This window comes from Rhinoderma darwinii, chromosome 6 (assembly GCF_050947455.1).
Source record: "Rhinoderma darwinii isolate aRhiDar2 chromosome 6, aRhiDar2.hap1, whole genome shotgun sequence".
In the NCBI taxonomy this organism is placed as follows: Eukaryota; Metazoa; Chordata; class Amphibia; order Anura; family Rhinodermatidae; genus Rhinoderma; species Rhinoderma darwinii.
In genome coordinates, this window is record NC_134692.1 from 63,921,811 (window position 1) to 63,947,975 (window position 26,165).

The 26,165-nt window shown below is 41.9% G+C and overlaps 1 protein-coding gene and 1 long non-coding RNA gene across 5 annotated transcripts in view; one reads left to right on the forward strand and one right to left on the reverse strand.

Moving 5' to 3' along the window:
• Positions 1 to 26,165, forward strand: part of LOC142655563 (uncharacterized) — a 131,764-nt gene that overhangs the window by 75,928 nt on the left and 29,671 nt on the right. For 2 of the 4 annotated variants that reach the window (XR_012849513.1, XR_012849516.1), the window contains exons 2-4: positions 18,711 to 18,776; positions 19,762 to 19,817; positions 25,170 to 25,375. This is a non-coding gene — a long non-coding RNA (uncharacterized LOC142655563). Of the gene's footprint in view, positions 1 to 18,710; positions 18,777 to 19,761; positions 19,818 to 25,169; positions 25,376 to 26,165 lie in introns of those variants that run through there. The other 2 variants (XR_012849514.1, XR_012849515.1) reach the window with 1 other exon arrangement.
• On the reverse strand, positions 7,638 to 12,839 carry LOC142655560 (gamma-crystallin 2-like). The gene is made up of 3 exons (XM_075829886.1): positions 12,682 to 12,839; positions 10,821 to 11,063; positions 7,638 to 7,970 (listed from the first exon to the last, which is right to left on the reverse strand). The coding sequence occupies exons 1-3, from the start codon at positions 12,700 to 12,702 to the stop codon at positions 7,695 to 7,697; spliced, it is 540 nt and encodes a 179-aa protein (XP_075686001.1). The 5' UTR covers positions 12,703 to 12,839; the 3' UTR covers positions 7,638 to 7,694.

Here is a 26,165-nt window from a genome sequence, read left to right on the forward strand (position 1 = left end):
ATACTATTTATTTTTATCTGAATATGTTCAAAATTCTGTGCTGATCAATTTCATAATATATTATTTTTAGCGACCGGAGATCTGTTTTTCTGATACAGAGCTCCAAATATCAAATTCAAATCTAATGGATAAAATTCTTCACCCTACAAAAAAATTATTGTATCATGATACAAAAGTCCATAGCTATCGAACGCTGAAAAAAAACGGGTAAATGCTTTGGAACGATTGGTCCTAAGTGGAGCTGTAAACCTTGCGGCGACTGTATTAGTTGCCCCAATATTGAACGCTCTCAAGAATTTGTCGACTCAAGTGGGTTGCAAAGTTTTTAAGATCACTTGGCCAATTACATGTGGCACTATGGGTGTGATCTATCATGCAACCTGGCCTTGTCCCAAAAGTTATATTGGCATGACAACCCAAAAATTGCGCATTCGCGGATGGAAACATGTCAGAGACATCGAAAATGCCAAAACAACAGAGGATGTGAAACAGTTGAAGACGACTCCCAAATATTTTTGCGTGAATCATGCATTTAACGCTAGACTTTTGAGAGTTAAGGGAATAGATCACATTAAAACTGTTATGCGAGGAGGAGATGTAAAAAAGGGGCTTTTACTATTACAATGCAAGTGTATGTATTCAGGAAGCTATAAAAGGCATGTTACCATCACTACATGAAACCGTAGAGAAATCCATCACCTTATCTATTCAGCTCTAAAAAAAAGTGGGTGCACAATCTGCCAGGTTGGATTTTTTGGAACAAAAAAAAAAGTAACTATGGAAGACGAGGTTGAGGCATTACATATTACTAGAGGGGTTCAGCAAAGATAATAAATAGCTAAAATCAAAGGTTGATGACCTTGAAAATAGATCAATGCAAAACAACATAAGAATAATTGGCTTGCCTGAATCGGTCACTTCAGAAAGATTAAAAGACATTATGGCAACAAAGGATATTCCTAAACTGTCAAACATCATTGAAGATATGAAAGTGGAATGAGTACAAAAGATTGGGCCCATGAAAGATAACAGGGGACCAGGACCGGTCATAGCTAAATTAGCCGATTTTGGAGATAAACAAAAGTTAATGTTGGCTTTCAGGAAAATGCAACCTCTTATAATTGACGGTCATACACTACTTATTATCTCTGACTACTCCGCGGAGACAGAAATCAAACTAAAAATATTCTCACCGATCTGCTCAAAACTGTTTGAGAAGAAAAATTAATTCTTCCTGGCCTACCTTGCAGGGTCACTTAGAATAGTAAACCACGGCTGGGGAATGGACACTTTTTTTGAAATTAAAGAAGCTGAGTCTTTTGTGAAAAAGGAATGGGGAATTGTGTGATAACATACCGATTTGTCAATATATCTTGTGTCCCCTATATAGAAAAATAATTGGGGATAAGTAAAAGAGAGTGGGAGAAAAAAAAAAGACATAGATAAAGGAAAAAAAAAGAAGAAAAAAAAAAAGAAGAGAAATGTAAATAAATACAGAATATCAAACATATATCACAATTCATTAGAGGGAATTGGGATTAATCCCACAACTATATAATATAAAGACATGAGAAAAAAATAATCTCTCAATTTATACATATATATGGGGGAAATATGGCAAAATATGGGTATATATATATATATATATATATATATATATAATAAAATTGTAAAAAATGGGGCACAGTATAATACAGTTTTATACTTGGAATATAAGAGACACCAAAGAGAGGGGAAAATAATAATAATAAATAAATTAACAATATATACACATTGTTAATGTTAAAGGCGTATAAAAATAACAATATAAGATGGGAGGAGGAGGTGGCGAGAGCAGGTCAAGACAGGGGAAAGCGGCTGAGAGAAAAACTTACTATGTGCCACAATCTGTGGGTATGTCGACCCACTGGGCCGTACCGCCATAGCGGGATAGCAGCTGGCCGACAGAGTACCGAGTCAATATATAAATAGTCCAAGCACAGGGGTACCTGTAGTGGTTCAGACAGTAGCAACGACTAGGCACAGATGGGACCTTGACAGTAGACACCAGACGTGGTATAACAGAGCAGGCGGAACCGGTGGTACAACACGACTCCAACAGGTTTAAGGCACAGGAACAAATAGCAAGGGATACAGGATGCAGGTAGCAGGGCACGGGAAACAGCAGGAACAGGATAACACTAAAGAACCATTTGCAAGACTAACATAGGAAAACACAATAACGCTCAGGCAATGAGCAAAGGGGCAGGGTCCTTCTTATAGTCCAGGGTGATCATGGTCTTATTAGTGATAATTCCCATGTAAGGCCAGGCACGAGCGTGAGTGTGCACCCTATGGGACACAGTGGACCAGTGCAGGCCAGCGCTCACAGATCCATGGCTGTGGCCACCAGGGGGTGAGTAATCCCGATGGCCCACGGCCATCGATGATACACTATGTCCTGGAAGGTTTGAAGTCGTCATAAAAGAAGAATTGGGGGATGGGAGCAAAAGGGGTTAGTATGGGTAAAGGGTCTATTTGATCATGTAGGTAAAAAAAAAAGAGATGGAAATATTCTCCTCCAAGAGAACTGGGGACATTTTTTAAAGCAATGCTACGGAATAACATTCCAAGATATTTTTGCTCGCTGGAATATTGCTTTTCCAGAGGAATAAAAAAAGAAATAAAAAAGAAATATGTAAAGCACATGGGATGAGGGGGGAGGGGGTTGGGGTAGAGAAAATTAAATAAACTAAAAAAAACTAACATACCTATATGATAAAGAACGATATATATCTGCAACCAGTATGATGGTATCAAATAATTAGCAAAAATTTAATAAAGCACTGATTGCAAAATAATACCCAATAAAGGTTTATACTAGCAATGAAAAAAAGGGTTATGAATGAAACCAATCATACAAAGTGTGTAAAATTGTAACCTGAGTTTTTAACCTTAGAAATGGCGGTATATGCAAAGTATTACAAAATATAGTAAAGGTGCTAGTAATATATTTGACCCGGCCGGGTGTGCGTCCTTTATTCCCGCTATATAGGACTACCGTCATGGCGGATGTTTTGATACTGACATTGAGTCGAGTGCCCTTCTATACCAGGTTTTTCTTCCCGTTTTTTTTTCTTCTCTTGATTCGTTTACATCCTGGCGGCACCGTACTATTTGTACTGCACTCTGGTTTTATATTAGAGATCCATTGATTTTTCCGTTGCTTTTTTCACATATAATTATGTTTTATATATACATAACTATATTGTGTTTTCAGTATGATCACTGACCTGTTGCGTATAAAACAACTTCATAGTTTAGCATCACTTTATATCCGATCCAGGTTGTGTGTACTGGATTATTTATTAGGTACGTACAGTGAAGGAAATAAGTATTTGATCCCTTGCTGATTTTGTAAGTTTGCTCACTTTTAAAGACATAAACAGTCTAGAATTTTTAGGCTAGGTTAATTTTACCAGTGAGAGATAGATTATATAAAAAAAAACAACAGAAAATCACATAGTCAAAATTATATATATTTATTTGCATTGTGCACAGAGAAATAAGTATTTGATCCCTTTGGCAAACAAGACTTAATACTTGGTGGCAAAACCCTTGTTGGCAAGCACAGCAGTCAGACGTTTTTTGTAGTTGATGATGAGGTTTGCACACATGTTAGATGGAATTTTGGCCCACTCCTCTTTGCAGATCATCTGTAAATCATTAAGATTTCGAGGCTGTCGCTTGGCAACTCAGATCTTCAGCTCCCTCTATAAGTTTTCGATGGGATTAATGTCTGGAGACTGGCTAGACCACTCCATGACCTTAATGTGCTTCTTTTTGAGCCACTCCTTTGTTGCCTTGGCTGTATGTTTCGGGTCATTGTCGTGCTGGAAGACCCAGCCACGAGCCATTTTTAATGTCCTGGTGGAGGGAAGGAGGTTGTCACTCAGGATTTGATGGTACATGGCTCCATCCATTCTCCCATTGATGCGGTGAAGTAGTCCTGTGCCCTTAGCAGAGAAACACCCCCAAAACATAATGTTTCCACCTCCATGCTTGACAGTGGGGACGGTGTTCTTTGGGTCATAGGCAGCATTTCTCTTCCTCCAAACACGGCGAGTTGAGTTAATGCCAAAGAGCTCAATTTTAGTCTCATCTGACCACAGCACCTTTTCCCAATCACTCTCAGAATCATCCAGATGTTCATTTACAAACTTCAGACGGGCCTGTACATGTGCCTTCTTGAGCAGGGGGACCTTGCGGGCACTGCAGGATTTTAATCCATTACGGCATAATGTGTTACCAATGGTTTTCTTGGTGACTGTGGTCCCAGCTGCCTTGAGATCATTAACAAGTTCCCTCCGTGTAGTTTTCGGCTGAGCTCTCACCTTCCTCAGGATCAAGGATACCCCATGAGGTGAGATTTTGCATGGAGCCCCAGATCGATGTCGATTGACAGTCATTTTGTATGTCTTCCATTTTCTTACTATTGCACCAACAGTTGTCTCCTTCTCACCCAGCGTCTTACTTATGGTTTTGTAGCCCATTCCAGCCTTGTGCAGGTCTATGATCTTGTCCCTGACATCCTTAGAAAGCTCTTTGGTCTTGCCCATGTTGTAGAGGTTAGAGTCAGACTGATTAATTGAGTCTGTGGACAGGAGTCTTTTATACAGGTGACCATTTAAGACAGCTGTCTGTAATGCAGGCACCAAGTTGATTTGGAGCGTGTAACTGGTCTGGAGGAGGCTGAACTCTTAATGGCTGGTAGGGGATCAAATACTTATTTCCCTGTGCACAATGCAAATAAATATATATAATTTTGACTATGTGATTTTCTGTTTTTCTTTTTTATATAATCTATCTCTCACTGGTAAAATTAACCTAGCCTAAAAATTCTAGACTGTTCATGTCTTTGACAGTGGGCAAACGTACAAAATCAGCAAGGTATCAAATACTTATTTCCTTCACTGTATGTACTGGTTCTTTTACACATTATAATCGATACAAGTGTTTCACATAAGATTACTCTACATGAGTTGACACTATTTGTTACATATCACATTGTATGTATATTTTTTGCACTATATTTGTTTTCAGGCATTATTTCTTTTATGTTGTACTAAAACTGTATTATTTTTGTATTTTTGTTTGTACCTTAATAGGTGTCTGTATGATACATGTGCAATATATCTGTATAACTATCTGGTCTCTCTGTATATTGGGTTTAGCCTTAACACCATCGGGTTGCCCATATAGGGTTAATATCCTCCTGATACCTCTTCATGACCTCTTCATGACTTCTATCAATGTGTTGCATTCTGATTGGCTGTGACTGACTGGCCCCTGACTCATCACCCATGACGTGCCGGGTTGCTGACACACGTGAGCGTGTCAGGTGATGTTCTCATGTGTTTCCGCCCTGGGCATCTCGTGGTTGCCGTTTCCGAAGACCGTTTCCATACATGTATGCGACCAGTTTTCAATTTACATAGGTGGCTATTCGGTGTGAGATAACAGGGAAAAATGGAAGTTTTAGCCCTGACAGGATCACCCCTTACAAGAAATTGATGCTGTGCACTTGCATTTGGGGTTTTGGATCCTTACTGCGTTTTTGGTTTATGGATAAAATTCTTGCTGCCTGAAGCCTCCACTAGAGAGAACTTTGGAGTTTATTGCATAATGCAATTTCATAAAAATATTGGACAATTAAGCTTTTTGCTTCCTTGATGGAAAGCTATCCTAGACCACAAAATGAACCTGTCAGTTCACTCCCTGAATGCAGCATAAAGTAGTGACAGATACCCTGATTTCAGTTTTGTGTCAGTTATGTTTGACAATGGTGAAACATACAGTTTATTAGTTGCGGCACGATACCAGTGCTGAGAGGCAGGAGGCCGATGTATTTATGAGCTGCTGCTTCCCTGAAAGTTCTACAAAACTAAAACATCTTCACACACATAATCAGTGTGTCTGTCACTACTTTATGCTGCCTGAGATAGATGGGTATCCTTTCAACATTAGTGTTCTTACTGGTGAATAGTATTTGGTTTAAACTAGACATAGCGGGACGTATTTTATCCAAAGAGTTCCTCTTTTAATCCATCTATAATATGTTATCCCAAATGGCCATCCATTTGTTGTTCAGAAGCTACAGAAGCAGAGTAGCTCACCGTACTATGCTGTTTCCAGAACTCCCATTGACTTCTATGGGAGTTATGGAAATAGCGTAGCTCAACCAGCTTGGCTGTTTCCGTACGCTCGACCTCCTCCTCAGATAGTGGCTGGGAAGCAGTGAGGACGGATGTCAGGGGGTCCTTTCTAGATATAGGGGCAGGTCATAAAGGTGTCTAGAATGGGACATCTCTTTAAAGATTGTTTAAATAGTTATCAAGCTTAAGAAGACTGTAACTTTTTCACATGGGTAATATAGGTGCTGGATAACAATGTTCCATAACAGAAAATGAAAAAAATAAATTCTTCCCTGTTGGTCCATGCTCTTTAATCTCCCACACCACACATTTGGAAAAAAATATTGCTCCTTAAAGGGGTTGTCCACTACTGGACAAGTGATGACCTATCCACTGGATAGGTCATCAGTACGTGATCTGTGGGGGTCCGACACCTGGACCCCGCACCATTAAACCGCTCTGGCTGCCTCTGAGCACCGGACGTACATGCCGGAAGATGGCTCCAGCCACTGAATAGCTGCAAGCTGCCGTACTGCAGCTTTGCTCTTATTCAAGTGAATAGGAGCAGAGCTGCAGTTCGGAAGCACGGCTGCTATGCTTTGTACGGAGCCGGGAGATAGCCGGAGCAGCTTTACGGTGTGGGGTCCGGGTGCAGGACCCGCCCCGATGATATACTGATGACCTATCCAGTGGATAGGTCATCAGTTGTTCAGTAGTGGGCAACCCCTTTAACTTCCCCTGTCCAGCACTGGAGATCAGTGGTAGAGAAAAGTGAATTTCCCAAAATTTGTGTCAGGGCCAATTCTATCGAGTCAGTTGTCCAATTCGAATTGGTCAGAATAAATATGCCCTGTCTGACTCTCTGTCTTCTAGTACTGTAAATGATCTCTACTGTATCTGATGTCTACTGTACGGTTGAATACAATCCTAGAAGACATCAGAGACTCAAACAGGGCAATTGGGGCACTTGCGATTCCACCCCTAAAATTAAACAAATACCATACTAACCTCCACTTGTCTGCTATAGCGACACATCCGTGCTGGCCTCCTGAGATGACTGGCTGGCAGGGACACAATGCTATGGGAGACCAAGTGAGTATGATATTTTTCTTAGCTCCTCTAGCCCCGCTTCCTCTTTCTTATCTGCAAAATGGCGGCCAGCATTTTGCAAATTTGTGCACAGTGAACCCCGAAAAGTTTTGGATTTCAGCTTTTTTATTTATTTAGAATTGATTTGCTCATCTCTAATCAGCAGACATCTTCACCTGTAAAATAAAGAGGTTCTGGTGGCGTGTCTGAATTGCACAATCCCAGCAATTGTGTTATATATTAAGTGACCACACTGGTCTCCACCTACAAGAGATGGTCTTGCTGCTAGGCAGCCACACAAATTTAATTCTTTGCAACAGAAAACTAGATATACTTAAATATTATTAATGTTCAAAAAGACAAATAAACATCATGTATCATATAATAAATGCATTTTATTTAATTGCTTTATGAAAATTGCAAAAAAGATCTCTACAAGAAATGTATTACTTTGCGAAAGGAGCACACTCTGGCATTTAATGCACCCCAGTCACTGAATCTCCTATACTCTCCAGGTTTCACGTAATACTGATGACCCCGATAGTTGGGCTGTTCATAAAATATCCAATATCCTTGAAGCACGTTGCACGAGTGAATTTCATGGTGATAAAATTTTTCAAAAACATGAGGACAATCTTCTGTGAACTCCATCATCTCCCCTCTCAAGTTTTCACTTTCATGAAGTCTAATCCTGTGAGGTCCGAGATGCTTAAAATTTAAAAAAATAAATAATGCCATTTTTATAAACATGCCACATACAGAGATACCTGTACCAGAGTAAACTTTTTGGAATGTTAAGGATTTCAAATGGCCTACAGTTTTAGATACACTATGTACAGCTAGATACAAGATCTTGAAATACTGATATGTTAATGCTACTTTGCGCTATTAGCTGCGCTCTGTGTTTTTTGTGTTATTCTGTATGTGAACCTTTGAGAAAAAACTATGGTCTGTTCTCCTAAAATATCTGTTTTATAAAATTCTTAAATTTCTCATAAAATACAATCTTTTGGGCACACATAGTTATGAGTTTGGTGTATTAGGAGCAAGCTCCCCCTGCCCCTCTCAGTCAGTGCTTGTTGGGCTGCTGTATATGCAGATCAGCCGTCAATCCCTTTCCTCATCAATACAGCGGACTTTTAACTATGAATTCATTGTATTCTTCGATATTAGCAAAAACAGACCTGTCCCTGGAATATTTTGTCCATTCATAGGGCATTATGTTGAGGTGACAGATCGACTTTAAAGGCTTTGGACAACTTTCCTTTGCAGCTTGCATGTATTCCAATACAATGCAATCTGCTCGAGGCCGGTTAGAGCTCATCCCAGATGAGCTACCGATTGGCTTGCTCTCCAGCCCTCCTGTCTTTTCCAGAATGGTCATGTAAGCTGAATTCTGATCAAATCAAAGTTGATTAACTTTGATTTAATCAGAATTAATCTTAGATGAGCATTCAGAAGAAAACAGGGCCTGTAGAGTAAGGGCCTGTTCAATATCAGAGTTGGTTTTCCGTTCATGGGTTCTGTTGCAGCTTTCTGTTGGAGGAACCCATGAACGCAAAGGCAAACGGAAACCATAGCTTCCGTTTTGCATTACCATTGATTTCAATTGTAATGCTTCTGTTGCAAATGGTTTACGTATGATTCCATTCCGTAAGGTTTTCGTTATTTTAGCAGAAACAGTAGCGTAGTCGACTATGGAAACCTTATGGACCGGAAACAAACGGAAACCATTTGCAATGGAAGCATTACCATTGAAATCAATGGTAATGCAAACGGAAGCTTTAGTTTCAGTTTGACTTTCCTTTCAACAGAAAGCTCCAACGGAACCCATGAATGAAAAACCAGCGCTGATGTCAACACAGCCTAAACCGTAAGGTAACTGTATATCGAAATTGATGGTGAATGGCATCAAGCAACTTGCAATGTAAAAAAACAACGTTGTTTAAAACCCATAATACATGCAATGAAATAAAAATCAAAAGGTGTCCATACAAAAAAACTGTAACGGATTGAAACTAAAACAAATACTGCAAGGGAACGAAAAACAAACCTAAGCCTCATTCACTCAGCAGTATTTTGATCAGTATTTAGAAGTCAAAACCAGAAGTGGTAAATAAACAGGAAAAGTATAATGGAAAGTTTAGTACCTCCTCTGTGTTTCAAGCCACTCCTGGTTTTAGCTTAGGCTATGTTGATATCTGTGTCAGGGCTTCGTTCCGACGTTCCATCTGAGATTTCTGTTTCCATCAGCATTGATTTCAATGGTTTCAGTTTGTCTCTGTTGTACAAGGGTTTCGTCATTTTGACGGGATGAATACCGTTGTCGACTACCCTATTGATTCCGTCAAAACGGAACCCTTGCACAACAGAGACAAACTGAAACCATTGTCACCGGATCCGTCACCATTGAAATCAATGGTGATGGAAACGGAAACCTATGGTTTAAATTTGTGTCAGTCAGGGCTCCGTTCCGACGAAAAGCTCAGACGGAAGGTCGGAATGGAGCCCTGACACAGATGTGAACGAAGCCTTACAAATACTGTTGCAAAATAATGACTAAAATACTACTGTGTGAATGAGGGCTAAGGTATCTGCATTGTTTGTTTCCGTTGTTCTTCTCGGTCATAGGAGCTGAACAATAAGAAGGATGGCAGTGCAAGATCCGTCACATCACACATCAATAGCAATGACAAAATATTATATTTCATCCGGATATTTTGATGAAATCTGATACCGAGGCTACCAACGCAGCCTTACTGAACTCCTCTTGTGACATGAAAACAAAGTATGACACAGAGTTCTAAAATAATGGAAGCATCAATAGAGAATTTATCCTTTAACTGCAGTGACCTTTTTCCAATTGTAGAATCTCATGACAGTTTTGTAAGATGGTTAGCCCAATTTTAGTTAGCTAATAAGTGAGAAATATTATGTTTTCCCCTATCCTGTTTTAACATCTCCAGAGTTTCTATTTGCATCCAGCCTAACCTGACCTCACAAAATTCCATCAAACTGCATTCACATTTCTCTGTGAGATTTAAACCACTCTTTTCGAAGCGCTGCCAATTTTTAGAGTGGGGGTACAAAACTGTCAAAAAGATAGGATGGTTGGTAGGCTTGTTAAAGTCAGACACATCAAGGTTGGACATACCATATGTGCCACTGCACAGGAGCCTTTTAAGCAAATTGGCCAACTATTACCTTGTAAGATAAATAACAGCTCTCCCGTCTATTATATTGCATTACAGGGATTGTGTTGGTGCCTCTGTAAAAGTATTTATTTAGACTAGGGCAACACTTGTAGGAGACTTTATGTAGCCCGACTTTCTTATTTTAACCGAGTGACAGCTGCAGTCTACAGGAGTGCCCTCAGTTACATGCCACTCAAAGTATTCCTCTGGGCTGCAGCTTTAGGTTGATAGTAATGTGTGCTACAAACATTCTCCATGTAGCCCTAGCCTGATTAGCCAAAGTAATGGTAAGAAAGTACAGTATGTAAAATGTTTTTCTAATTAAATATAAACTTTAAAATTGTAACTAATTGTTGTATCATACCTGAGGAATCATGTGACATGACTTAATGGAGTCACTAAATCCCATCCAGTTTTGGTAGTCTGGGTAATCTCCTCCTTTCAGGTAGTACTGAAATCCTGTGTAACCCGGACGTTCATAGATCATCCAGCAACCATTCAAAACCCGAACTGAATTACACCGGCTGACATAACATTGTAAATCGCTATGGTCACTGCTGCATTCATAGGAACGCCCATGAAAATCACGGTCTTCATAGAAGATTATCTAGAATAGAAGCATGTGAACATGTGAAAACTGGTTCATACATGAATATCATGCATAAATTGCATTAGGGTCTGTTCACACATCGCTATCATATTGTGTTTGCTTCCCAAATTTTGAAAGACCACAGCATTTTGCCACAATTTCGTTAACAATGTGGCAAAAACTGCTACATGACCACGATGTGTAAAAAAATAACAGACTTTTTTTTAAATTAAAATTAGGCATTCCTTAGTCAAAGTATACATAAGTCCCATATTGAGTTGCATCAGTAGCAAAAAAAAATAAAAAATACACCAGTCCCAATGGAAAATACATTAAAATGAATAAAGTGTGAAGACTAGACGTTAGAGTTATGGACATTGAGGGTAGGAACACACACAGTGTATCCTGTGCTGCTACACGGAGTCAAGCTGCGCAGCGTATACGCCCTGAACATTGCAGGGAATGCGCCAGAAAACCCGTACCACACTGTGGTGCGTTTATTCGGTCTTAAATTTCGCTGCGTAAATTATTGCACATACTTACCCCCTCCCTCCTCTGACATTCGCTCCCGCCTCCCTGGATGACGTAGTAGGCCAAGTGACTGCTGCAGCCAATCACAGGCTTTTTTTTTTTCTTACTTGCGATTTTTGAGGTGGAATCGCTGTGATTCCACCGCAAATATCGCAACACAAATCACTTTGTTGTGTGTTTAAGAACTCCATTTAATTCAATGTGAAAACCCGCAACAGAAGAGCTGCGTATCCGCAGCATTAATTGACATGCTGCGGTTGAAGAAACCGCACCGCAGGTCAATTTAAGTGCGTTTTTTCAGCTGCATTTTTTCCGCAGTGTGGGGACTAGATTTGTTGAAATCTCACCCACACTGCTGCTACTATAATATGCTGCATTGATTAATCCATTGCTGAAAATCCGCAGTGTTTACGATGTGTGTGTTTGTACCCTTAATAAACACATAAAGGGAAGCGAGGTAGCACATCCAAAAAGGAACTTTTTATTCACCCAATGCAACGTTTCAGTCCAACCGGACCTTTCAAAAAGGTCCTGTTGGACTGAAACGTCACATTGGGTGAATAAAAAGTTCCTTTTTTGGATGTACTACCTCGCTTCCCTTTTTGTGTATATTCCCAGGGACCCTGGACCCGGTCCAGTCTTGAGGCGTGCACTCCTTGCTGCAATTTTTCCGGTGCTGTGATACCTTTCTTTGTATATCGTATCCTTAATAATACCTTATTTCATGCCAGTTAAATTAAAGAGGATATTTGGCAAGATTTGCACCACATTCATTTAAAGGCATACACCTCATAAATTTTGACCTCTCTGACAGGCAAAAAACTTTTCTGTGCCTTCTATGAGCAGATATAGTTTTGCGCTAAAAACTAACACCATTTTCCATTACTTCAATTTAAAAAGTTGCCCTAAACTATGCCTCCTGTGAGACCACACCCACATGTTTAGTCTTGTTTCAAATTTGAGAAGGGAGTAGAAAAGTTGCAAAAAACATCTTGCAAATTTGGCAAAAATGTAAATATACATATTGATAAATGTTGGTCAATAAATATAAATCCATGCGATAAGTTTTAGTAGCACATGTACGGTATTGAGGGAAAATACATACCTTTCCCATTTTCTTGTTCATGTGTTATCTTCAATGTTTGCTTTCAGGCGGCCTGGCAGCAGTCTTATATATGTATTGCAGACTGGCAAAACTGCATGAACCAAAATAAATTTCTGCACAGTAAGAATGATACACAGTTCTTTTAATTCTTTACTATGTTACCATTGTTTGCTGCTATTATTGTTTTTTTTCGTTTGTCCCCTATTTGTGTTCCAGTATTGCTGGTGTAGGTAAAGTTTGGATAAAGGTATTTTTCTAGTGAACTGCAACAATGACAGAGACATCAATAGCATAACATACAAGGTCATTCTAAATCATTAGAAAAAAGCTATAGTATGCATGTTGGATCTCTAAAGAAATTATGTAAAATATCTAATTATTCTTTTTTTATTTGTTCCGTACTGTAAAAATGTGCTAATCCAGTATTCTCAAATTCATAAAATTGCCAGATTATCGGAAACTCCGGACAACTGGAATTAATCATAGAGCTTATATCAGTAATAGAAAAAGAAATAATTGAGTCTAAATAACTGTGTGGGCCCCAAGCCAAGGCTTATATTAGGGTCCGGCTACCTATATAATATTATCTTTGGTTAAGGATAAGATCACATCACAATTGGCATTTTGTTGATATTTAAAGTTTTTGTGGGTCCAGGATGCAACTGGAGATAAAAATCATGCAAGCTCATTTTTTCAGTCCTGTGGAAGAACAGATTTTTTTTTTAAATAAAGTTGATGGCAACAGGATGCAGTAGTATAGGCATCCTGTTGCATTCTGTTTTTAATTGGGTTTTTTTCTAATAAAAGAAAAAACAGTACTTTTAACAAGATGCAAAAATGTTGTGTGAATCTAGCCTTAAAGGGGGTTTCCCATGAAGGACATTTATGACATATCCACCATATCCATCCAAATGTCAGATAGATGTGAGTCCCACCTCTGGGACCCGCATCTATCTCTAGAACGGGGCCCCCTAAACCCTGTTCTAGCTTTTTGTGCTTATGTTGACTCCTGGCCACTTCCTGATTACATCGTTGGGAAACGGTCGAGAGTTATGGAAACCGCTTAACCTGTTAGTGACCGCCCATTAGTGTTTTTATGGCGGCCACTAACGGGCTTTATTCCGATGCAATATCCTTTTTACGGAGCTGCATCAGAATAAATAAATAGAGCAGGGAGCCATTAAATCTCATCTACCAGACGTCTGAATGGAGCGTAAGATTGGGGCTAAACCTAGACTTTTTCTTGTTGTGAGCGATAAATCACTTTCCATAGAAAAACAAATCGCGATTTATTACAGCAATGGCACAGCGATTTTTTTGTAGTGAGAAAAGCACCCTATCCTAATGAATTCCTTTAAAGAGTGATTTATCACCCACTACATTATAAAGTCTAGCTCTAGATTCAGCCTACTGACGCTTACTAACTGACAAGCACACAGACTGACAAGCTAAAGCACGGACGCTGACAAGTGACGCGACTAATTGACAGTGCTAATTGACGAACTGACAACTGACACTACAGTTACTGTAGTGAACTGTAAAAAATAGTTGTATAAGGGCCTGTACACATCACCGTTCATTTCCGTTCCAGGGTTCCGTGGGAGGGTTCCGTCGGGTGAACCCCGCAACGGAAAGTGAAACTGACAGCACAGCTTCCGTTTCAGTCACTATTGATCTCAATGGTGACGGAAACATCGCTAATGCTTTCCGTTCATCGCCATTCCGTCTGGTTTCCGGTTTTCCGACGGAATCAATAGCGTAGTCGACTGCGTTATTGATTCCGTCGGAAAACTGGAAACCAGACGGAATGGTGACGAACGGAAAGCATTAGCGATGTTTCCGTCACATTGAGATCAATGGTGACTGAAACGGAAGCTGTGCTGTCAGTTTCACTTTCCGTTGCGGGGTTCACCCGACGGAACTCTCCGACGGAACGGAAATGAACGGTGATGTGAACAGGCCCTTACATAGATTTTAACAATGACAAACACATCTTATTACATTTATTTTTTTTATAACACTTAGTAACACTTAATACACTTACTAACTGACACTAACTGACAAGCTAATGGACTGACAAGCTAAAGCACTGACGCTGACAAATGACGCGACTAATTGACAGTGACGGATTTACACTGACTGTCACGATCTGTGGGTATGTGGACCCACTGGGCCGTACCGCCGTAGCGGTATAGCAGCTGGCCAACAGGATACCAAGTCAATGTCTATAGTTCGAATAAGGATACCTGTGGTAATTCAGACAGTAGTGATGGTTAGGCTCGGATGGGACCCTGCCAGCAGGCAGACACCAGGCATGGTGTAACAGAGCAGGCGTAGTATATGGCAGAACTTGACTCCAACTCTCTACGACACAGGAACAAGGTAGCACGGGATACAGGTAGCAGGTGCGGGAATACTTGGAACTGGAAAACACTAAGGGACCATTTACATAGACTAACACAGGTAAACACAACAATGCTCAGGCAATGAAGGAAGGGGCAGGGCCATTCTTATAGTCCAGGGTGATCGTGGGCTAATTTTACATACTTTTCAGGTGCGTGCGCTGGCCCTTTAAGGCCGGGCATGAGCGTGCGCACGCCACGGGACACCGCAGGGTGAAGCGGAACGAACGCTGGAGGAGATGTGGGCCAGCGCTCACAGGTACATGGCTGCAGCCAGGGCTGGCCCTAGGATAGATGGCGCCCTGTGCAAAATGATCTTTCGGCGCCCCACCCCTTCATAAAAAAAAAAATGCCCCATAAAAAAAATTATAATGCCCCCATACAGTAGAATAATAATATATTACAACCCCTTCAAGGACACAGTATTTTGTCCTCTAATTGTGCCCACAGTATTATGCCACTTGTAGTACCCCCACACAGTATAGCGCCCCCTGTAGATTTTGCCATATAGCCTCCCTGTAGACAGTACCATAATCCCCCACCTCCTTTTTGTAGATCGTGCCTTACAGACCCCCCCACCTCCCCCTTGTAGACAGTGCGCCCAAAGAAAAAAAATTGTACTCACCTAGGCCCCGTTCCCATGACGAACTGAGCTGCTCCATGACAGGATCCAGTAGCCTAGTACAGAGTTTCCCAACCTTTTCGGACTCGAGGCAGCACTGGAAAATTTTTATTTCCTCAGGGCCCCCCTACCAAAAATTGTTTCGAGAAAGACAGAAAACGGCTAAGAACAAGCACTACACTCGTAGGGTATGTTCACACGCGTTCTTTGTAAGGCAAAAAAAATCTGCCTCAAAATTCCTTCAGCAACTAACAGAGTTGTTTGACCTTTTTTGTGTTTTTTCTTAAGCTGTTAAAGCGAATGCAAAAGACGCAGGCAAAAAAGCTCTAAACGAGCGCCGCAGGTATTTTCTGCTTCCTATTAATTTCAATTGGAGGTCAGAGGCGGAAACCACTTGAAGACCATCAGCCCCCCACTCACGGTAAAATGACCATCAGCCCCCCACTCAAAGTAAAATTACCCAGTTCACCACTCACAGATTCCCCCTGTAGGTAGTGCCACACAGCCCCTTGTAGGTAGCGCCACACAGCCCCTTGTAGGAAGCGCCACACAGCCCCCTTGTGGGTAACACCACACAACCCCTTGTAGGTAGCACCACACAGCCCCCTTGTAGGTTGCGCCAGACAGCCCCCTTGTAGGTAGCGCCAGACAGCCCCCTTGAAGGTAGCGCAACACAGCCCCCTTGTAGATAGCGCCACACAGCCCCCTGTAAAGAGTGCTACACAGCCACCAGAAGGGAGTGCCACACAGCCCCCTGTAGGGAGTGCCACACAGCTCCCTGGTAGGAAGTGCCACACAGCTCCCTGGTAGGAAGTGCCACACAGCCCCCTTGCTATGGAGTGCCGCACAGCCCCCTGGTAGGCAGTGCCGCACAGACCACAAGTAGGGAGTGCCGCACAGACCGCACAGTTGGTAGGGCCGCACAGCCCCCTGGTTGTGTACTGCCACACAGCCCCCTGGTTGGTAGTGCCACACAGCCCACAGCTCCCTGGTTGGTAGTGCCACACAGCCCACAACCCCCTGGTAGGTAGTGCCACACTGACCACAGCCCCCTTGTAGGTAGTGCAAGGACTACGAAATGACCCTGATAGCTGGAGGGCAATAGACATTCAAAAAAAGGACAACTGTGCAGGAGCACACAAAATACCCAGCTTTCCCAGCTACCAAATAAATGTGTAGAAATAAACTAAGATATGACTTTTATTTAGTCTAGCTAAAGGATTAATCCTTTTAGCTAGATTAAATAAAACTTATATCTTACTTTATTTCCACACATTTATTTGATAGCCGGGAAAGCTGGGTATTTTGTGTGCTCCTGCACAGTTGTCCTTTTTTGTAGGTAGTGCCACACAGCCCACTTGTAGATAGCAAACCCCACCATCTTGAAGTATAGATAGCGCCACTGTAGCTCCCTGAAGGAGCGGAATCCCCGTGTGGCCGGGGATTCCGCTCCTGGAGCGCTGCTTGATGTCTCTGTCCATATATGGATAGTGACATCAGGGTAAACTCCTGAAGCCGAATCCCGGTCCACAGCGTTGCCAACACTGTGACCGTCGATTCCACACCAGGAGAAGCTCCTGTCGTCTGTGTCCATGACGTCATTGGCTTCTCCTGGAGTGGAATCCCCGGTCATAGCGTCTGCAACGCTGTGACCGGGGATTGCGCTTCAGGAGTTTCCCCTGATGTTACTGTCCATATATGGACAGAGACATCAAGCAGTGCTCCAGGAGCGTAATCCCCGGACACATGGGGATTCCGCTCCTTCAGCAAGCTACAGTGGCACTAGTAGACAGCAGAGCAGGGAGATACCTCCCTGCTCTGCTATAGTGCCGTCACTACCGCTATCGCAGCCGCAGCGGCTGTTAGAGGCGCCACCGCCCTCATGCCCAGTGTCACCGCTAGCAGCCGCTATGGCTGCTACAGCGCTTGCAATGGCCACTAAGTCAAAAACCGCCCGGGCGGAAAGGCGACTGCCTAAGGCCGGCCCTGGGTGCAGTTAGCGAGTGGCACCTGACCCGCTGGTAGTTGCAACGGCACGGGGATACACACACCCGCTGGCGCTCCTTCTTGCAGTCGGGCGCCCTGTGCGACCGCACTGGTCGAACGTATCTAAGGCCGGCCATGGCTGCAGTCGTCGGGAGGTGAGTCTTCCCGACGGTCCGTGGCCATGGGTGTTACACTGACAATCTGACAAGTGATGCAGCGGAGTGACACTGACAACTGAAACAACAGTTTGACACTGATGAACTGACACGACGGATTGACGCTGACTAATTGACAACTGACGCAACTAATTGACGTAGACAAACTTGACAACTACCTAACAAGTAAGTCTAATTCTTTTTTCTTTTTAGAAAAATTCTCCCTTATACACTGGGAGGTGGTGGGATCAGACACTGGGAACAGGGAGCTGGAGATGAGGGGCGTAGGGGCATACAAAACGGCACAGGCTCTGACCTCTTATCCTTCAGAAAGTAAATGGGAGGGGACCTCCAGCTCACCTTAGGGCAGAAGAATTTCAAATGCCTGTTGCGCACGGATCCTCGTGTCGGCACACGTTGGTGAAATTGTAGCAGAGAAGTGGTTGAGATCCAGCGCAAAAAATGGAAGTTGTTCAAAGATATGTTAAAATGGAATCTAGTTCCAATTTTATTGGATAAATAAACATAAAAACAGGGAGTCTTATTCCCCCAGCGGGTAAGGTGGATGTAGATGGAAGAAAAATGAATGCGTAGCCTACGTGTTTCAGACGATAGCCTCGTCCTTAGTCATGGCTGAGAATGAAAGGTTTGACAGCTGGGGTTGGGGCTATATCCGGTTCTAAACAGGTGAAATTGATTGCGGCTCAAAGCGAAAACCGAGTGGAACGCTAAAATTGTGATTGGACTGATATTACGGTTTGTCAAATATCAAATTTTAAGCCTAAGAATACTGTGGAATAATTTACCACATTGGAATCACTATATGGCAGGTAAGTCATTTATTTATATGTCTATTATCGACAGGTTGGTAACCATGGACGCGCAAGTACCCCGGCACGCGACAGCTCTTGCCGACGCGATCTGCACAAGGTAAATAATTAATTTATTTGTATACTTGTTCCCAACCGGTGGTTTGGTATCAGTTCCAGTCGCAAGAAGGAAATTAATCCTAATAATAAGTAATGATATTTTATTATCTTTAAACCGGAGGTAACTCCTATTGAAGACAGTAAAGAAGGGAGGAAACCTCCAGCTCACCAGTATGATGCGTCCCCAGACTCGCTGCTCGGATCCCCGCTACGGCTGGCGGTGTGTAATGGAAGAAAAGAAAGAAATGATCCAGCGCTGAGTCGTGCTTCAAGTTAAAAAGGAAACAATATTCCCACCTTTATTCGAGTATAGAGGTTAAAAATTTGTGGGGAAACGCCGTCCCAGAACGAGTGTGAGTAGTAGGTAGTTGTGCCTTGGCCTACGCGTTTCGAGCACCTCCTGTGCTCTTACTCATGGCAAAAGAATTCTTTTGCCATGAGTAAGAGCACAGGAGGTGCTCGAAACGCGTAGGCCAAGGCACAACTACCTACTACTCACACTCGTTCTGGGACGGCGTTTCCCCACAAATTTTTAACCTCTATACTCGAATAAAGGTGGGAATATCGTTTCCTTTTTAACTTGAAGCACGACTCAGCGCTGGATCATTTCTTTCTTTTCTCCTATTGAAGACCCCAGCATGTCAGAAATATTGTATAGGAGTGAAAAAATAATGTGAATACTAAATGAAGAGAAATGATTAAAATGGGTAAAAAGTGACAAACATTGATGTATATCTAAATGCCTGTAGTGGGCTGCTGATCATGTGTGCAACTGATCGCTTAACAGAATAACTGTATGTACATGTTTGTGTACAGCACGAGAACTTGGTCATAAATGATGTTGTTATGTTGTTTTTTGAACTGTACAGTGAACGAAAGTATAGAATAATGTGTTATAGACATAGCAGTTATAATAGATAAATTGATATGGAAATGCCAAAGAAGAAAAAGGAGAATATTACACTAATAGGACAAATTTTTTTTAGAGACAATTTATCATGGATATGAGGAGGGAAAACATATCTTCACTATATTTAACGAGGTATTATTTATTCTATATTTATTATATACTCTTATCCTTCACTTCACCTACTAAGAGATCAGAGCCGGAGACCGTTATTTTTCACCCACTCTGGGTGAAAATGCACTGGGATTGGTGGGTCTAAGCATCTGTACGGATCCACCGATCACATCGAAAGCCGGCATTGGACCGCTATTATGGGTCCATTGTCGGTGACAAGGGAGTGTCAGCTGTCAGGGACAGCTGGTTTCCCGGTGCACACTGTCACTGGCAGTGTGCATCGGGAACGGTTCAGTAACTGTACATCCTGGTGCGGGATGTAACCTCTCGGCAGGATGTACAGTTGCATCCTCATGTGGGTAGGGGTTAATGTTGACCTGATGAAGGGATTAGTTCCGTCCTGAAACGCGTTGTTCAATATATCCTTGAAAAATCAATCCTTTCCTGTCCTTCGTGTTGCCCTAAATGAAAACTGTATTTTGCAATCCATTCCTCAGTTACAATGCCCCCTTGCTAGCCACAATGACCCATACCAGCCACGACGCCCCCGTTACAACCACATTGCCCTCTATGCCATTCAAAATAGTCATATGATAGCCACTATGCCCTCCTTACTAGCCACAATGCCCCATGCCAGCAACACTGTCTCCCCTCTACTCTAAGCCCAGCCCATGCACAAATTGTGCAAGCGGGTTTCTCCCTAAATCTGCTGGGTGCACGTTCACACAAAAGACATAGTAACTGACATTAGCTCTAATGTCAGTTACTATGAGACAAAGAAGCTGCTGCGACCTAATTGCAGTAGCAGCTTCCACTGCTAGTTTTCAATGGTATCCGTAGATTTAATTGATAGTGACTATCAACAGCCCATGATACCCGGGTCTGGTAATGTCACTGATGTTTACACTGGGCATTTTAGAATAATCTGATGTAACCTGATAGAAACAAGTCTATTGGTAAGGCCCCATGCACACGACCGTATAAACTCCCGTAATTACGGGCCGTAATTACGGCCCGTAATTACGGGCCCATAGACTTCTATTGGCCACGGGTACCTCCTATTTCATGTCCTATTTCAGGCCGTAATTATGGCACGGGCAGCCCATAGAAGTCTATGGGGCTCCCGTAATTACGGGTGGCTACGTGTGTGCACCTGTAATTACGGGAGTGTTGCTAGGCGATGCCAGTAAATAGTCACTGTCCAGGGTGCTGAAAGAGTTAAACGATCGGCAGTAACTGTTTCAGCATCCTGGACAGAAACTACCAATCACAATATAGATAAAGCTGTAAAAATAAAAAATAAAAAGACGTTCATACTTACCCAGAACTCCCTGCTTCTTCCTCCAGTCCAGCCTCCTGGGATGACATTACAGCCCATGTGACCGCTGCAGCCAATCACAGGCCAATCACTGGGTGCAGCAGTCACATGGACTGCCGCGTCATCCAAGGAGGTCGGGCTGGATGTGAAGAGAGGGACGCGTCACCAAGACTACGGCCGGGTAAGTATGAATTTCTTTAACTTTTATTATGGAAAAGGCTGTCCCTTCTCTCTATCCTGCACTGATAGAGAGAAGGGCTGCCGATTAGTGCAGTGCAATTTTTCAGCCAAAAACGTGCCCGTAAATACGGGTCGAATACGTGTGACCAAGGACCCGTATTTACGCCAGTATTTACAGGTGTGCAAAAATACGGTCGTGTGCATGAGGCCTAAGGCCTCATGCACACGACCGTGCTCGTAATTACGACTCGTAATTACGAGCACGGCCAGCCACGGGCAGCCGGCCGCTTTTCCGAGCCATGCTCCCATTATAAAGTATAGCAGCACTGCCCGTGAAATAAAAAAATAGAACATGTTCTATTTTTTTAACGGCACGGGCACCTTCGCGTGAGAAAACGGGAAGGTATCCGTGGCTAACAGGAGTCTATGGGCCCGTTATTTCGGGTCGTAATTACGACCCGCAATAACGGGTGTTTTTACGGTCGTGTGCATGAGGCCTAAGTGTGGTTGTTAGAATCGTAAAGAGAGATCAGAATAAGATTGGGATAGATTATGTGAGGTAACATAAAATTATTACAAGTAAGGGCCCTTTTTACATGGGCAGATCCCTGCCCAGTAACGAGCTTCAATCAATGATAATGAGATGTTAATCGACACCCGCTTGCCTCATTTACATGGAGCAATGATCATGGCTACAGTATATAGGGACAAACAATCATTAATACGATTGTTCATTCCCATACAGTTTGCAAATTGCCAGCAGCACATCCCCTGTTTACATGGGGAGATGTGTTTGCGACAAAACGATTATTTTTCTGCCAGCATAAAAGATTTGATTAGGTGACGTTGGCTGATCACTGTCATGTTAACATGGGTGAATGATCGGGAATGAGCATTCGTTTGAGCGCTCGTTCTCCTCAACATTGGCCCATATAAAATGGCCTTAAAGGGGTTTTCCCATGTAGGACATTTATGACATATCCACAGGACATTTATGACATGCTACCCACCTCTGGTAACCACACCTATCTCTAGAACGGGGCCCCTAAACCCCGTTCTAGCTTTTGTGCTCACACTGCCCCCTCGGCCACTTACTGATTACATGGTCGGGAGTTAAGGAAACAGCATAACTTGATGAGCTACGTTATTTCCATAATAGAAGGAGTTAGGACCCATGGTAGTTGGCAGGCCTAATACAACAATTGAAAAACAAATGCCAGAGGCAAGGAAGCCTTATTTCCCAGCTACCATTCGATTGATTAAATTTTTTGAATTTTTAAATTATAATCTTTATTATGCTATTGTAGCAAATAGACATACAGACAAACCAACATGAATAGTTAAAATTTCCAATGCATGGATAGGGTCAGTGGCCGTTGGTGGCTGTAACAATGTAAACGTGTTCCTGCCGTCTGTGACTGCAGACAGGCAGATTCAGGAGGTCACCGATGTAGCAGAGAACTCCTAAGTAGTTAGATTGTTAAATTATGAACTGGAGATGCCCTAATACCAGCATGTAGTAAAATTATAAAGTGAGCCCCCCCTCTCGTTATTTCCATAACTCTTATAGAATTTAATAGTTATTACGGATACAGCGTAGCTGGCATGCTACACTGCTTCCGTAACTGCCATTCAATACTCAGCTCCTTAAAGAGGCTCTGTCACCAGATTTTGCAACCCCTATCTGCTATTGCAGCAGATAGGCGCTGCAATGTAGATTACAGTAACGTTTTTATTTTTAAAAAACGAGCATTTTTGGCCAAGTTATGACCATTTTCGTATTTATGCAAATGAGGCTTGCAAAAGTACAACTGGGCGTGTTGAAAAGTAAAAGTACAAGTGGGCGTGTATTATGTGCGTACATCGGGGCGTGTTTACAACTTTTACTAGCTGGGCTTTCTGACGAGAAGTATCATCCACTTCTCTTCAGAACGCCCAGCTTCTGGCAGTGCAGATCTGTGACGTCACTCACAGGTCCTGCATCGTGTCGGCACCAGAGGCTACAGTTGATTCTGCAGCAGCATCAGCGTTTGCAGGTAAGTAGCTACATCGACTTACCTGCAAACGCCGATGCTGCTGCAGAATCATCTGTAGCCTCTGGTGCCGATGTGTCCTCGCTCGTCTGACACGATGCAGGACCTGTGAGTGACGACACAGCATGATCTCTCGAGAACACGCTGTGTCTGCACTGCCAGAAGCTGGGCGTTGTGAAGAGAAGTGGATGATACTTCTATACACAACGCCCAGCTTGTAAAAGTAGTAAACACGCCCCGATGTACGCACATAATACACGCCCAGTTGTACTTTTACTTTTCAATATTTCAATAGCAGATAGGGGTTGCAAAATCTGGTGACAGAGACTCTTTAAGGACACAGCCATTTTTTTTCAAATCTGACGTGTCGCTTTATGTGGTAATACTCTGGAATGCTTTTATGTATCCAAGAGATTTTGAGACTGTTTTCTCGTGACACAATGTGCTTTATGTTAGCGGTAAAATTTGGTCGATATATTCAGTGTTTATTTGTGAAAAACCCCAAAATTTGCAAAAATAAGCATTTTTCTCAATTTAAATGTATTTGCTTGTAAGACAGATAGTAATACCACACAAAATAGTTACTAGTTAACATCCCCCGTATGTCTACTTTATGTTTGCATCATTTTTGAAAAGTCCTTTTATTTTTCTAGGATGTTGCAAGGCTTAGAACTTTAGCAGCAATTTCTCACATTTTCAAGAAAATTTCAAAAGGCTATATTTTCAGGGACCAGTTCAGTTCTGAAGTGGCTTTGAGGGCCTTATATATTATAAAGTCCCCATAGATCACCACATTTTAAAAACTAGACCCCTCAAAGCATTAAAAACAGCATTCAGAAAGTTTCTTAACCCTTTAGGCGTTTCACAGTAATTAAAGCAAAGTAGAGGGGAAATTTTTAATTTTAATTTTTTTTGCCAAGTACAGTAAAAAATAGTGTAGTACCGTGTTAGCCAGAGACAATATGAAATGTTAAATACTTTTGTGTCAAAAAAGACAAAAGTATAATAGGTATGATACCTTTATTGGCTAACCATAAAAGTTATATATGCAAGCTTTCAGAGCGCAGAGGCCCCTTCTTCAGGCAGTTTACAAATGAATGACTTAGAAAAAAGCACCTCATGTACTAATTGTCTTTGTGTAACATCTAAATGTTGTGCTTTTTTCTAAGTCATTCATTTGTAAACTGCCTGAAGAAGGGGCCTCTGCGCTCTGAAAGCTTGCATATATAACTTTTATGGTTAGCCAATAAAGGTATCATACCTATTATACTTTTGTCTTTTTTGACACAAAAGTATTTAACATTTCATAATTTTTTTTGCCAAAATTCATTTGTAATATATTTTTTTTCTTGAACACAGAAAGTTTTACCAGAGAAATACAACTCAATATTTATTGCCCAGATTCTGCAGTTTTTAGAAATATCCCACATGTGGCCCTAGTGTGCTACTAGACTGAAGCACAGGCCTCAGAAGCAAAGGAGCACCTAGTGGATTTTGGGGCCGCCTTTTTTTAGAATATATATTAGGCACCATGTCAGGTTTGAAGAGGTGTTGTGGTGCCAAAACAGTAGAAACCCCCCAAAAGTGACCCCATTTTGGAAACGATATCCCTCAAGAAATTTATCTAGGGGTATAGTTATCATTTTGACCCCACAGTTTCTTTACTAAACTTATTGGAATTAGTCTGTTAAAATGAAAATCTACTTTAAAAAAAAAAAAAAAAAAGTGACATTTTTACAAGGAATAAATGAGAAAAAGCACCACAACATTTGTAAAGCATCGTCTCCCAATTACGGCAATGTCCCATATGTGGTAATAAACTGCTATTTGGACCCATTGCAGGGCTCACAAGGGAAGGAGCAACATTTCGATTTTGGAGAGCAGATTTTGCTGGATTAGTTTTCAGTGCCATGTCGTGTTTGCAATGCCCTGGAGGGACCAAAACAGCGGAAACCCCCCAAAAGTGACCCATTTTGGAAACGACACCCCTCAAGGAATATATCTAGGGGTATAGATAGCATTTTGACCCTACACGTTTGTTGGCAGAATTTATGGGAATTATGCCGTGAAATTGAAAATCTATATTGTTTCTAATAAAATGTAGTTTTAGCTCATATTTTTTCATTTTTACAATAGATAAAGGAGAAAAAGCCCCCAAACATTTGTAAAGCAAACTCTTCTGAGCACAGCAATACCCCATATGTGGTAATAAACTGCTGTGTGGACACACGGCAGGGCGGAGAAAGGACAGAGCACCATTTGACTTTTGGAGCTCAAGTTTTACTGGAATGGTTTGCACCGCCATGTCACATTTGCAAAACCACTGAGGGGCCAAAATAGTGCAAACCCCGCAAATGTGCCCCCATTTGGGTAACTACACCCCTCGTGGAATTTATCTAGCAGTATAGTGAGCATTTTGACCCCACAGCTTTTTTGCTGAATTTATTGGAATTAGGTAGTGAAAATGAAAATCTACATTCTTTCCACTAAAATGTTGGATTGTTTTCATTTTCACAAGGAATAAAAGGAGAAAAAGCAACCCAACAATTGTAAAGTAATTTCTCATGAGTACGACAATGCCCCATATGTGGTCATAAACTGCTGTTTGGACACACTGCAGGGCTCAGAATGGCAGGAGTGCTACTTGGCATGTAGATTATGATTGATTATTTTTTGGGCACCATGTCGCATTTGTAGAGCCCCTGAGGTACCTGTACGGTTGAAACCCCTAAGAAGTGACTACATTTTGCAAACTATACCCCTTAGGGTAATAATCTAGGGGTGTAGTGAGCATTTTGATCCCACAGGTGTTTCATAGATTGTATTAGAATGAGGCAG